The following is a 15,420-nucleotide window of genomic DNA, read 5'->3' as shown; positions in this document are numbered from 1 at the left end:
CGCAACGAGGAGTAGGATATATTCACGGATTAGTTTTTTTTTTTTTAAAAAATTTTTTTGTCTTTGGGTTTTGAGGAAACCGTTTTGTTGTGTGTGTGTGTGTGTGTTTTTTCTACATTTAGTGAAATGTTGGTTTTTGTTGTTTTCAAGGTTGTCGGGACCCTGGGCCCAGAATGACCCCGTGCCAGTCGGGGTCGGTCGATGGGTTCAACCCGGCTCGAACCGAGTTGAACCCAGAAATAATAATTAAATATAAAAAAATATTATAATAATTAATAATAAGCAAATATAATATTAAATTCATAATTATATTATAAAAACCCTACTCAAATTTGATATTTAAATCGATAAATGACCTTATATACGAGTAGAGTTTTCTAATTTTGGTCATTTATTTTTACATTTTTTTAAATATTTATAAATTTAATATATTAATATATAATTATCAAACTTCTTTCGTGTTATTTATTTATTTATTTGTTTATTTGGTTGATTTTGTTAAAAATAAATAAAGAAATCTAATTCACTAATTCTTATATCTCAATTGAGTTTTTATTTTTGTTTTTAAATTTTCTTATATTTTTTTTATTTAATTAGAATACTTTTAATTTTTATATTTTTTTATAATAAAAATTACACTCATTTATTGTTTTATTTTTCTTAATAAATTAAATTTTTTTAGAAAAGTATTTACATAATACATTAATATATTTTATTTTTTTAAATGTTAATTTTTTTGTTGGTATATATATATATATATGTAATTTATTTATTGATTATAAATTATAAATTAATATTAATAAATATACACGATTTTATGGTTTTTAATGAGAAAAATAATAATAAATTATTAAATATTATAAAAAAATTAAACATTATGACCTGATTGACCCGTACGGATCAACCGGCTCCCGGTTGAACCGCCCTGGGTCATCGGGTTAACACCGGGTTTTTAATACCCGTCGATGAGATATCTGGGCCGTATACTACTGGCTCCGGTTTTTTTCCGGTTGAACCGGCCGGGCCGGTCCGGGTCAAACAACATTGGTTGTTTTAGATCTTTGTTCGGTTGGTAGAGTGTTATTCTTGTTTGTTTTTTTTTTAATGATAATGGTTTATTAATTTTATAAAAAGATTACCCGCAAAATCTAAAATATAATTATATTAATTTAAAATAATATGGATAGGTAGCCACTCATACAGTAGAGGGAAATCCTTTTCATAGATGGAAATCAGCGTGGTTGTTGGCCCGGTGCTACATGAATGCTCTTAATTGCGGATGGCGATGTTTAATTTTGATTTTTCAGCTCTTTGGTTTTTTGGCAATAAATAGTCCACTGGTTTTCCAATCCACACATTCCACATAGTCTTATTAGGACGTACAGTAATACTGTGCCAAAAATCAAGTGGTTTTCCTTCCATCCACATAATCCCAAAGATAATTTCTATGATTCCTTCAACACTGCATCTCAATTAGATACCAGACCGGCTCTTCCCTTGTTGCATACATCGTAGTGCTGCTCACTGTGCCACCATTATCAATCACCTCCATTGCTAAAGGATAGTCTAATATAATGCTCTTCTCCTAGCTCTCAGCCATCTCACCTGTGTGTGTTTGTGTGTCTCGGATCTTATATATTATATATATATATATACATAGATATAGAGAGAGAGATGATCGACAGCATCATCAATTTAATTTGGTCTCCCATGAAGGAGTACGTCTATAAGGAGAGCAAGTATGTGCTCGCCTGGGAGTCCAACATGAGTGCATTAGAGAAAGAGATGCTGGAACTGAACAGCAAAATAGAAGATCTGCAGAGCAAGGTGGATGCTGCTGACAGGCAAGGCAAGAACCTCACCAGCGAATCTAAATCCTTGTTAGACCGGGCAAAGAAGCTACAAGAACAGAGCAAAAAGATGGAAGAGAGATGCAAGACCATGTCTAAATGTTTGGCAGGTATCCCACTGGATGTTTTCTCTGGTTACCAGCTCAGCAAGAAAGCAGAGGACTTGCTTCCTGAGGTTAAGGAGTCGGTCACCAAGATCAGTACGGTCGTCAACAACGTGGCTCGTGCGGAGTCAATGCCTCAGCGGTTTCAGGAAAGGCTTGTCAATCAGGCTCTGGGCGTGGACTCGGTGTTGGAGCAGCTCCAGCGCCATGTCCAAGACGTGAACGTTCGTGTCGTTGGGGTGTATGGCATGGCCGCTGTTGGGAAAACAGTGCTGCTGGGCGAGCTCAACAACCAGCTCCGCGAGATGGACCTGGATTGCATCATTTGGGTGGACATGCCTAAGGATTCTAGTGTGGATAAAGTCCAAGATGTTGTTGGACAATGGCTAGGCATCACCTGGCAAGACACAACGCCACAAAAGGAACGAGCTCGACTGATAACCAGGCAGCTTAACAAGTCCAAGTTCATGTTGATCCTGGATGAAGTGTGGAAGCCGCTGGATCTTGCAAAGGTGGGGATTCCTATTCCCAGACGCCCATCACAGAGCAAAATCATACTGGCGACTCGGATTGAAGGGATGTGCGGTGAGTTGAACGCGGACGTGACGGTTCGGGTCGAGTGCATGGATTGGAAAGAGGCTTGGACGCTGTTTGAGGAGACGGTAGGGAAACAGCTCATTAATTCCAACAAAGAGATCCGCAAGCACGCCAAGCAACTGTTCCTCAAATGTGGTGGTTTACCCCTGGCGCTGACCAAACTCGGTCGAGCAATGGCGACCAGGAAGTCGGTGTACGAGTGGCAGCTCGCCCTGACCACCATAGATATAGCACCATGGGATCTTCTGGGTAAGGAGATCTTTTCTGACATACTGAGGCCTAGTTATGACAACTTGGCTAATGATAAACTAAGAACATGCCTTCTCTACTGCTCTCTGTACCCGGAAGGGTTCTCCATATACAAAGAGTGGATCATAGACTACTGCATCGGTGAAGGGATCATAGATGACATCTACATCGACGTGCAAGAGATTTATAACAAGGGGCATGAGTTGCTTGGGATATTGAAAGCTGCGTCCTTGCTAGAGGAAGGGGAAGACGAGGATTCTGTCAAGATGCACCCTGTGGTTCGTGGCTTGGCTTTGTGGATAGCCTGTGATTACGGAGAGAAGCCCAACAAATGGTTGGTCCGACCACAAGCAGATCTCCATGAAGCACCCATGGCCGAGAAGTGGAAGGCGGCTGAGAGAGTTTCACTGATGAGGAACAACATCACTGAGATTTCTGAGATTCCCGAGAGTCCCAATGTCCAGACACTGATGCTTCAGCACAACAGACGTTTGGTTAAAATATGTGATGGTTTCTTCACGTTCATGACGAAGCTCCGTGTTTTGGACATCTCGCACACTGGCATCACAGAGCTTCCGGCGGGGGTTGGGGTGATGACAGAGCTGAGATATCTGGATCTTTGTGGCACTGGCATCAAGCAACTCCCCAGTGAGATTGGAAAGCTGAAGCAGCTCAGGTTCTTGCTCCTATCTTACATGAAACAATTGGCTGTTTTCCCAACAGAGGTGATCTCAAACTTGACCAAGCTGCAAGTGTTTTACATGTATAACAGCTATGGGGACTGGAAAGTGGGCTCGATTGGGAACGGAGTGGATTTTGATGAGCTGAATGCGTTGAAGCAATTAACAGCAATGGAAATCACCATACAATCAGTCCATGCTCTGCAGAGGCTGGCTCAGTCACATAGACTGGTCACCCGAACGAGCAAATTGCATATTAGAGCTTGCCAAGGTTTGACAACCATTGACATGCCTTATTGCACCATCCTGGGAAGGGTTATGAGAAGATTACGGGAACTTCGAGTTTCTGACTCTGATGAACTCAAGGAAGTGATCATAGTTGATTGCGATAGTGAGTATGGTGAAACTGATGCTTTGCCAAAACTAGAGATTCTTGGTCTTTACAGGCTTAGCAAGGCTAAGATCTTCTGCTATGGAGGGTGTTTACGCAGCCTTACCCACTTGAACATTAACGGATGCGGTGAAATGGAGCATTTGATCTACCTCGGTGATGATGATGATGATGATGATGAGGTGAGTGAAGAGGATGAGAAGGAAGATGGTGAGCAGGTGTCCGGGACTGTGATTGATGCCTTTCCCAACCTCAAGATGCTGTTGCTAAAGAAAATGCCCAAGTTGAAGAGCCTGAGTGAAGGGAGGATAACGCTGGCTTTCCCTTCATTGGAATATCTTGGGGTTTTCAATTGTCCAAATCTAAAGAAGCTTAAACTGAAAGCGGAGAAACTGAAAATGGTACTGGGTACGATGCAATGGTGGGATGGATTGGAATGGGAAGATGACAGCATGAAATCTTTGCTTCAACCTCTCTTCAGGAAGAAGGCATTCTTATGAACATATATGCCTTGGTATCTATCTGCATTCTTGTTGTGTTGTTTCAGATTGATCTTGTTCGTCAATGTTATCCTAGAGTGAGTGTGAGTATATATGTTAGTGTCCTGATTAGTAGTGATTCAATGTTTGAGAACCTTGTTTAGCTTGTTGTATAGTTATATATTTATGTTTATGTCTTGTTTCGCAACTGTTCGGAGTAATGCTGAATCCTGAAGGAAATAATTAAATAATAATGATTCATTATTGTTGTTTTGGATATTTGCATCACCAGATAGAAAAGAAAATCTATTTAAGAGAGACTACATCCGGTCCAATATCGAATCCAACGAAAGTTCTTCAATCTTATGTGCCACACAGGACTGATGATCTTCTATTAGCCGTTATTATTATTTTTATTATTTATTTATTTATTTATTTTTGTAGAAATGAGCTAAGAAGCTTAAACAAACAACAAACAAACTACAAACAATCAAACAATAAAAAGTTAAAGCTGAAAATCACTGGCCATAGCCGCCTCCTCCAGACAGTTGGGCAGGCTTAAACCATTGTGGAATAACGAAATACTAGGATTCCTAAGGGCAAATTTAGTAAGTTCATCAGCAACCAGGTTCGACTGTATGGGAATAACCTCTAACTGGACAAAATTGCATTCCGCAAGGTTCCCTCGAATCGTCTTAATCTTTTCACTGAACCTCTAAGTAATCACCCGATCTTCTTTGTGTATTAGCTCAACAATGGTAATGCAATCCGAATACACATGTTGAGGAAAGAGCTTTCTATTCTTGCATCTCCTAAGAGCCTCTTCCAGAGCCAGCAATTCAGCATGCATGCTTGATTCAACCTTCTCATTTTCCCCTGCAAAGACCACCACTTTATCACTATTAACTAGAACAAAACCAGTGCCACAAGATTGGTTTTGTTCCTCCCACGCCACATCAGTAAACAAACTCAAAGAAGAATTAAAAGGCCTATGAATAAGCTCCCTTGAATTAATTTTGTGCTTTTTACACAACTCTTCAGCTATGGCAATAGCACGCTGACCCATGCCTATCCAATTTGGATCTTCACTATTAAAAACTTTGGAACATCTTGCCTTCCAAATCACTGAGGCACCAAAGCAACAACAACTTTCAAGAATTGGCTTCCACCCTTAGTATTCCATCTTTGAGTAAGCCACTCCCCATCCGAAAAGTGGTTGATCACATTCAGATCTACACCAATGATAGAACTAATAACTTCTCAGGTTATATGACTTTTTGAGCATCGCCACAACACATGTTTGTCAGTTTCAACCTTCAACCCACAAAAACAACATTCTCTATTCGGGCCAATATTCAACCTGTGCATGTAAGAAAAAGTAGGTGTTCTTTTGTGCACCATTCTCTAAATGAATACTTTAACCCTAGGAATGGTACATAATTTCCAAATCTGACTCCATCCCTCCTGCACTTCATCCTCAACAGAATGATCAGAGTTTAGCCAAGAGTAGATGGAACAAACCAAAGAAGCCTTATTACTCATTTGCTTCCAAACCCAAAGATTGTTGTTCTCTCTATTTACTTTCCAATTGCTCAATTGAGTCCAGTCAACATTATCTCCAAAGAGCATCTTGCAGACTTCCATATTAAGAACATCCCACTCTACAGTCATCCACTAAGATATCTTCCAGATGAATATCCATGTTAAGGAATGTGGGCTTAAAACTAATCGGAATCTTCGACAACCAGGGATCAGTCAAGAAATTGGAATCAACCGGGTTACACACCCTGATCCAACAATTTGGCCTGATCTTAGTTGCAGCCAAACAAATAGCTCTATAAAAAGAAGAAGACTTTTTAATAGGTTTAAAATTCCAGCACTGAAAGTTGCCATATTTTAACTTGAAAATGTGCACCCAAAGCTTATCACTTGAGTTTAAAAATCGAGAAAACATTTTTGGACATTAAAGCAACTTTGGCATTCCTCAAATTTCTGATATCAAGGCCCCCATCAGTTTTAGCAAATGTAGTAGTGTTCCAACCCAAAGTGCGGAAGCCACTACGATTGGAACTCCCCCTGTCTCCTCGCCCTCCTCCCCTCCCCAATAAGAATCTCTTGGTAATTTTGGAAATCTGGTCTAGGATAGAGTCATGGAAAGCAACACAGGATAACTGGTAAGTAGTGATAGGCATCAGGATACTATTAACCAAAACCGCTCTACCATTCAAAGAAATAGGGCTATGGTTCCAGGCTTTAATGCAATTCTGCACTTTAGTAATAAGGGCTGAAAATAGTAATTTTGGCATCAAGTGAAGTGTTTTTACATATACTTCGCTTGATGTCTTCTCTATTATATGAAAAATTGACCACTTGCTTATTACTTGGATTTCTGCAGCCCCTGACCCAACAAGACAATAGCTTGAGCAACCCTTCATATGATTAAGCGCAACTTGGTCTTTATGGGCACTAGGGATTCTGATCCAGTGGATCTGCCAGCTCCGGTAAGTGAGCCAGATAACCCAACTCCCGACGGTGCTCATAGTTGACCGTGCTTTCCCGTTCTCGGAGGTTGTCCAATAAAGGACCTTCCCCGCCTTTTTTGTCCATCTTTTCTCATTTTTTTCTGCTTATGTACTTTTGCTCTTTTACCACTTCACCCCTGGTGATCTGTCCTCCCTCCTTCTCTCCCCTGTTATTTTTCTCTTTGTGTTTGGTTCTCCATTTTTTTTTGCAACGAATATGTGGTTTATCCACTTTTTCAATATATATATATATATCCCAATGAGAATAGGTGCAACCATGCTAGTAACTAACTTCAAAAATTTTTCTTGACTTAGGGCGTGTTTGGTTCACTTCTTTTTGGGGTGAAGTAACTGAAGTTCTCACTTCAGCTCAACTTCCACGCGTTTGGTTCGTTGAAGTCGTGAGAGAAGTGGTGATATGACACTTCCAAATACCTTCACTTCAGCTTTTCCACTTCCCTGAAAAAAACTCCAAAGTCGGAGTTCGGTGCTTTTTCTATAACATGCTGAAGTCACACTTCTACCATGTGCACCCATGTGACCTTGCTATTATCACCACCACTTTATTTGGTTTCTCTATTTTTGCTAGGGTTTTCCCATTATCTCCCTTTCTCTCCCACACTCTTGCCAGGGTTCTTTACCCGCCGCCCCTCGTAAATCTTCTGGACGTCTCTTTTGGGGACGTTGAGGCGTCCTCCTCGTATTGTAGATCAGTATAGCACAAGGTTTGTTCCTTTCTTTGCAGGTTTTGGAAGATAGCGTTATCTTCCTCTACGGAGTTTCCCTGACCCTATTGTTTTTAGGGGGTTTTCGTTAAGTTTTTAGTTGTGGTTTGTTGATCATGCTATTTTTTGGGTTGTTCATATGGTTTTTAGCTGTGGTTTATTGTTGTTTGTTTTTCAGGTTGTTTTCCTTGAATCCGTGTGTAGGGTTTTAAGGTTGTTTTTAGATGTTTTTCATTTGGTTTTTAGTTGTAGTTTCCCTAAGTTCTATTTCTTTTTACAAACTCATGATTCAAGGCCCTTTTTTTTCCCTTGTTGACGTTTGTTTTTCGGGTTTTTTTTAGTTTTCTAATGCCTCAATCTTCTTCTTAGTGGGTTTCTTTCGATTTAGGTTCCTCTGACTTATGTTTCATCCATGAGTTAAGTTTGCTTTCATGATGACCAGATCCAAGGGCATTCTATTTTTTGTTTTTAATTTTTTTGGATATTGATTGTTCTTCGGTTTACTGTCATTGCTCTTTCATTTTAATCCATGAATGTTAATTCATAATTTTTATCTTTGGCTAGATCCAAGGCCATTCTATTTTTTCCATGACTTTTTTTAACTGTTGATTTTAGACACTCTTCATACATGGGTTTTTTTTTTTTTTACATTTGCAGCACAATTTAATTGGTTTATTGTCTGTGGGTTATTGTTGTTGTTTGTTCATTTCATTCCGTGTGGGCAAAGAATTTTGCTTGGAATGTTGGTTGGTAGTATTGTTTATCTACTCTACAATAATCTCTATACCTGTGAATTGTTTTTGCTTGTCATCATTTTTTTTCTGCCTTTTATTCAGGGTATATGTTTTTGTTCTCTTCTTGCAAACTATATAACCTGCAGTTATGTTTACATTCTTATTAGCAATGTTTGACATGCTATTCTTGCATAATTTCCTAGTGTTTGTTGGTGATGTTAGCAAATGTTCTTTTTGCAAACTATTCTCCCTCTAATTATGCTTATTTGTTGGTGGTTGTCATCTGTAAAATTATGCAATCTATGTAATTGTCATGTGCTTTGTTTTATGGTTTTGTTTTTTATCTTTTAATGCCTACTATATACCTACCAATTATGTTTACACTTTTGGTTGTGTTTATATGCTCTACTTGCATTATACCTGTTAATTCTGTTGAGTTACTTGATGATGTTATCTGCAATTATGCTTATTTGAAATGTTTTATCTTCTCTCAATGCGAACTATATTTTTTCAATTATGTTTATATGCTCTTCATGCAAATTAAACACTTGGCAATCTCATATAGTTTGTTGGTTATGAAAGTGACTGATATATTTCCAAACTTTTTTCATGTTGTGCTTAATTTGTTGGTTATTGTTGTCTGCAAAAATTTTGCAAACTATATAACTGTCAATTATGCTTGGTTGTTGGATATGTTATTGTTCTCTTTTTAAAATCTATATACTTACCAATTATGTTTAGATTGTTAGTTACTTTATATGCTCTTGTGAATTGTTGGACTTTGTTGGTGATATATATATATATATATATATCTGGTTTTCCTTCAAACTATTTACCTATCACTTTTGCCTAAATTGTTGGATACGTCTGTTATTATCTTTTTGCAAAGTATATACCTGTCAATTATGTTTACTTTGTATGTGATGCCAGTTTGTAAAGGTTAATGCTGATGTTTACATATTATTTTTAACTCTTCATTTACTTGTGAATTATGCTAACTTTGTATTTTGTTAACTGCAAAATTCTTGTGAATTATGATGATGTTTCATATCATACATGTTATCCTCAATTAGATTGTATATGTGTGCTTGTGATACACTGATGCTATGCAATATTGAATGCATTATATAATTTGCAGCCCTGTTATCTTGTACCATGTTCAACTTGGCCAATACAGGTTACACCATATCTTTTTAATTCTGTTACACAGTGCGATGAATCATACTTTTTCATAAAATGTATAGATGGATAGTTGGGCATTAGATGAGCTCGCGAGGCCCCTCGTAGTAGCTTTTACAACAGTTGTTGTCATTGTTGCAATTTTATTTGAAGAAATGAACATACCTAGGATATCAAGGTGTCGTATTCCTTCGTTGTTCAGAGATCTAACTAGGAACAGGCACATGAACCGTATCTTGAGGGGTGGCCGAGACTATTGTGTTAGCTATATTAGGATGGATGTAGGGCCTTTTATGCATTTGGCTTCTGTTATGTGTGATACCCATCTCCTTGTTGACACGAGACATGTCTCGGTCGAGAAACAACTTGCCATATTCCTACACATTGTTGGTCACAACACGAAGAATAGGACCATGTGCATAGAGTTCCTTCGATCCGGGGAAACAATTAGCAGGTACTTTAATAATGTCTTGCGGGCAGTGTGTGCATTGTGCGATAATTTTGTTCAGCCCCTTACTGGCACCTGCCACCCCGACATAGAAAACAACCCTAATTGGTATCCCTTCTTCAAGGTAAACTTATATAATAATGATAATAACTTCCATTAGTGAGTTACTCATTATGTTAAGGTTTCACCAAACAATTTGTTTGTTATATAGGACTGTATTGGTCTTTTGGATGGCACACATATTGATGCCTCTGTCCCAGCCCATGAATTGCCCCGTTTTAGGGGCCAGAAAGGCCCAAATAAAAATGTGCTAGCTATTGTGAATCATGATCTTAGATTCACGTATATTCTTGCTGGATGGGAAGGATCAGCAAATGATTTCACTGTCCTTAGAGATGCACTCTCGCGGCCACAACTCGAGGGTTTGAAGCTAATAGAAGGTTGACACCATTAAATTGTGAATTATGACAAGTTTAAATGAATTGTGTTTGATCTTAGTGGTTTTCATGTATGGAAATACTACTTGGTAGATATTGGCTACACTACCATGAATGATTTCATAGCCCCCCTATCGTGGGGTTAGATACCATCTAAAAGAACACAATGGAAGGACATCATTGAACCCGAAGGAATTATTCAATCTTAGGCACTCTATCTTACGGTCAAGGGTGGAGCGAGCATTTGCTATACTTAAAAATAGATTCAAAATCCTTACTTCGCATCCCTTTTTCCGTTACAAGACCCAAGTATTACTAGTAATTGCTTGCTACATCATACATAATTACATTATGGGGGTTGATCCAAATGATCCGATTTTAGGCGATAGAGGTATGCAAGACGAGCATCTCCTCTTATCGCAGTCTCGTTCACAACGTAAACAACGAGAGGATAACAGACAATGGGTTGAATTCTGAGATAAGATCACTAATGAAATGTGGCGCCAATTTAGCTCTCATGTCTGACCTTCATGATTTCTTTTCAAGTTGGATTTTCTTTTAAACTTTGTGTTATTTGCCTTTCAGTTTTCTATTTCCCTGAATCTAGCTTTTTCTCTTGCTTTATTATCTCATTCGACATGTGTATTGGTTTTCCTTATTAAAAAAAAATGTTAATATCAAACTTTTTCATGGTTTTGATGTATGCAATAGAATGAGAAGCAAAATGGAAGGTAGCAATTGCCCACTTGATGATGCCACTACAAAGTCTCTGAAAGCCAAACAGGGTACCCCTAACAAGAGGTGGAAGAATGAGTTTGACAATTTGTTGATTCCTTTGTTGGTTGACCAAGCAAACAAAGGACTCAAGTGTGATAAATCTTTCAAACAAGTAGCTTTCACATATGCATGCAGCCACTGTTGTAAATGCAAAATTTGCCACCAACTTCACTCCTGAGAATGTGGAAAATCATTATAGAACATTGAAGGCCAAGTATGTTGAAATTAAAAAGGCCAGGGAATTAAGTAGGGTAGGATAAGATGATGAGAATAAAATGATCACTTTAAATCCAATTGTCGCATACACAAACACTGAGGTTAGTTAGTTAGTTAGTTAGTTGATGACTTTCCGTAATTGTAATTTTTATTGAAAAAAGGCACACCCAGTTGCAAAGCCATTTATCAACAAACCCTTCGAGAAATATGAAGGTCTGAAAATTATTTGTGGAGATGATATGGCGTTAAGGTCATATGCAACATCTTTTTATTCAAATTTTGGAGAGAAATATGGGAATGAGGACAATGAAAATGATAACAGTGATTTACCAAACGAGCATGCAAACAGTGAAAGTGATGGAGATGGAAACTCAACCCCTCCTATCACAAGTACCTTGGTAACGTCTTCTGCTCTAAGGCCACAGTGAGCTAGGGGATCTAAAAACAATTCCATGATGGCTGAGTTAGTGAATATTATTGGGGAATAAAGTGGTGCCTGATGAACTCTTTGTAAGTGCATGGATCGTTACCAGCAATAAAGTTGTACCCTACGAGGGGGTAGGATTGTCGAACCATAGGGAATATACTTCTAGTACTAATCGATCCTCTAATGTCTAGTCAAATCGAATGGGGTGATAAAAGAGTTAACTACTAAACAAAACTAAGAGCTAAAGTATGGAAGAACCAGGTAGACTAGGATTGAGTTTTGATAACAAGAGAGCAATGCCCCGTGATGATTCCTACATGCTCAGGATACTGACTCGAGTCTAATGCCTACCAAGGTACATTCTAAGATCCTTGTGGGCACTCAAAAGCTTTGTTGCAACTATGCTCTCAATAATGTCAAGTTTTGCTGAAGCAACTATGTGTCTCAAGCACGCTAAGTTTTGCAACTACGCAAGGTAATCACAACTACGACAATCGACACACGACAAGTTTTGCTAAGCAATTACGCAAATCAAGGACGCCAAGTTATGCAACACAAGAATTAACAGAAGAAAATAATAGAACTCCATAGGCATTAAAAATTTAAAACTCAAGTAGTCAAAATATTAGAGACAATATAGTTCACAATCCCGGAGCACTGTGGAACAGTTAGCCTCTCATAAATTCATACAAATGAGAGAAGAAGATAAACATAAGGAAGAGAGACATTTTCACAAAATCTTTTCAATTGTACTTCAAGAACTCCATGGAATGGATAACTCCACTTCTCCGGCATCTCTAACTCACCCTTGATCTCCTTAGCTCGTATGGTGACGGTTGATCCTCATTCCATTGAGAGCTCCCTCGCTGTAGAAGAAGACTCCCAAACAAAAGATGCCTCCAAACCCTAAATCTGGGAGATAAAAAAAAACTTTTTGGGCTCAACACTGTCAGAGCACAGTTGTGCTCAGACCATGCTATCTTGGAACTTTTGAACCATAGGGGCTAAGTGTATCTAGAGAAAATCACGGGGAGAGCACGATTGTGCTCCCACCGTGCTCATCTTGAGCATGCCCATGAAAGGAGCCAGTGGATCGTGTTTCCCCTAAAAAGCATGGGAGTCACCATCCAGAGAAAACCATGGGGAGATGCATGCCCGTGCTCTGCTCGTGCTTGCATTGGACACTTAGAGAAATTATCTTCTTTGGCTGCATTTGTTCCTAATTTCACTCGTTATGTGTTTTGAGCCCTAAAAACCTGCAACAAAGATAAACATACCCATAATAGCATCATTCATAAACAAAAGACGTTGAAAGACGAGCAAAAGAGTGCATTGAAGGTATGCAAAATATGATATGAAATGCACTCATCAGTGCTCCACCCACTGGTTGAAGATTTTGTATGCCAATGTAATGGAGGTTGAAGGATTCAGTGATCAGATTCTTGATTAGGTGTTTGACCATCTCATGGAGAGGGAAAATGAGACCCGTAGGTTCATGGCAAAGAAGATTGAGATGCACCACTTTTGGGTTGAGAAGTATCTCGATCCGTGATCGTTGATTCAAGCTACAAGCTTGAAGACTACTTTGGGGGTTTTAGATGTCTGGACAAGTGGTGAACCTAAGTAGTTTTTTTTTTCTGCTAACTGCTTTATGCCTTATCTTTATCCATGCTTTAAATTTCTGCACCACGCATTACTTGCATTGCATACATGCCACTGAACTTTCATTTGTGCCCTCTTTTGTTGAGTGCTCTGCTCATGTTTTGTGATTGGGCTCCATGTCTGTCGCATGTAGTGCGTAGCTATTATGAACTGTGGACTATGCATTGGTATGCATGTTTAACTTTATGTTCATGTTTTCATTAGATTTCCTGCCTCTTATCAGATGTGTATCTCAACAGGTTTTGTGTCTATGCACTGTGTTCTCATTTACTATTAGTTTCATTTTTTGTCTATGTTTACAGTTATTTATTATAATGTGTTGATGTTTGTTGTTTGTTTATATATTTCCATACCATGAGTGAATGTTATAAACTTATTACCCTTTAGTGATTTGTATGCTCTGTATGTTGTTAACAAGAATTTTATTTTTGTACTTGCAATTAAATTGGTATTGTGATCTCACTTTGTCTGTGCAATTTTTGAAAGAGTTGGTGTTATGGCTATGATGATGACACCAAAAACATTGTGCTTTGAAGCATTGGTTCCTTGTATGTTTATATTAATTTTCAAACAACTGGATGCATTGACGAGGTAATGTATTATAGCCAAAAAGCATAACCAGTTGTGGTAAGTGGGTCAAGGGTATGTCATTTGTTTGCTATTGTAATTGTTGGGAATGAGCATGGCGGGGTGATGGGTATTCAATACCTCCACCGCATCCAACTCATTGAGCAGCCAGTGGCATAGGCTAACTCATTGCCAGTTAGGAGCAGTCAGTGATCAGATCATTGTCGAGTGACTTTGATGTTTTCTTTTGCACATTTCCAGTCATTCTTCGTGTTTGGTCTACTTTTTTTTTTTTTACTTTTGTTTTGAAGTACATATGGGAACCTGTAATGCCAATGAAGTGTTGTATCCATATATTCTGTTACCTAAGCCATGATGAGAAAATGAAATGGAGGTGGATGGCAAGCCTGAGGACTTTGCAAGTAGGCCGGAGATGTTAGTTGTTGTCAGCCGAAACAAGTAGTCAGTTGTTGTTTATTTTGGGTGGTTTCAAGTTTTGTTTATTTTCTCAAGTCTTTCGAAAAATGCATACTATTAGGATGATTGTATATTGTAATAGCTGATCATGTACAAAAAAAACTCCATCAATGTTGTTTTTTAATGAAATATCAAAGTTGTATCTATTATGCTTGTGCAGCTTTTTACATTTATGTCTTACGTGATTCTGCAGTGCAGCAACTTGAATTAGTTTAGTAGTGATTTATTATATTGTGAGGAATCATTAAGTTTGAATTAGTGAACAATTAATGTATTGTTTTGATTATCTGATGAAATTAAAAATAAAAACAATTAAAAAAATAAGTTTAAAATTTAAATCAATGACCAAATTTTAAGAAAAACAAAATAAAAATAAAAATAAAATAAAATAAAATAAAGATTCAATGCTAAGACACTCTCCCAACAAAGTTGAAGGGGTAAGTTCACCATATATTGAAGTAGTGCTTAGATCCCCACTGATGTGCAAACCAAACGCCATGAACTCCCGAAGTGACAAATTCTAGACTTTCACTGCCATTGTCCAAGCACAAGAACTGGTCACTGTTCTCACACTTCCCACTACAACCAAACACACTGAACTGGGGACGTCATTTGAACTCTTTACTTCAATTGAAGTGGCACTTCTGGACTTCAGCCGCTTCGGTAGAACACTTCTAAACTAAACACACAAACACACTTCACATTTACGTCATTGGATGTGAAATAATCAAAGTCTTTTTTGGAAGTATTAGAGAAATAATTATTAAAAACTAGCGTTTGTGTTTCTTAATATGTGTTATTTATCAATTTTTTTTTTAAAAAAAAGACTAGCTCAGTCTTTATTTACTGTAACGTCCTTCTCCTCATCGTGGTTTCTAAATCTCTCTCAAATTGTTTGT

The 15,420-nt window shown here is 38.1% G+C and overlaps 1 protein-coding gene across 1 annotated transcript; it reads left to right on the top strand.

Moving 5' to 3' along the window:
• The first annotated feature begins 1,405 nt into the window (after window positions 1-1,405).
• LOC120253119 (disease resistance protein RPS2-like) lies at window positions 1,406-4,611 on the top strand. The gene has a single exon (XM_039261409.1). The coding sequence runs from the start codon at window positions 1,675-1,677 to the stop codon at window positions 4,369-4,371; it is 2,697 nt and encodes an 898-aa protein (XP_039117343.1). The 5' UTR covers window positions 1,406-1,674; the 3' UTR covers window positions 4,372-4,611.
• The last annotated feature ends 10,809 nt before the right edge of the window (window positions 4,612-15,420 follow it).

This window comes from Dioscorea cayenensis, chromosome 26 (assembly GCF_009730915.1).
Source record: "Dioscorea cayenensis subsp. rotundata cultivar TDr96_F1 chromosome 26, TDr96_F1_v2_PseudoChromosome.rev07_lg8_w22 25.fasta, whole genome shotgun sequence".
NCBI lineage: Eukaryota > Viridiplantae > Streptophyta > Magnoliopsida > Dioscoreales > Dioscoreaceae > Dioscorea > Dioscorea cayenensis.
This window is presented reverse-complemented; position numbering and strand designations above follow the sequence as displayed.

Bases quoted from the DNA above. Each gene is read 5' to 3' on its own strand.
- LOC120253119 (XM_039261409.1), top strand. From the start codon at position 1,675: ATGATCGACAGCATCATCAATTTAATTTGGTCTCCCATGAAGGAGTAC.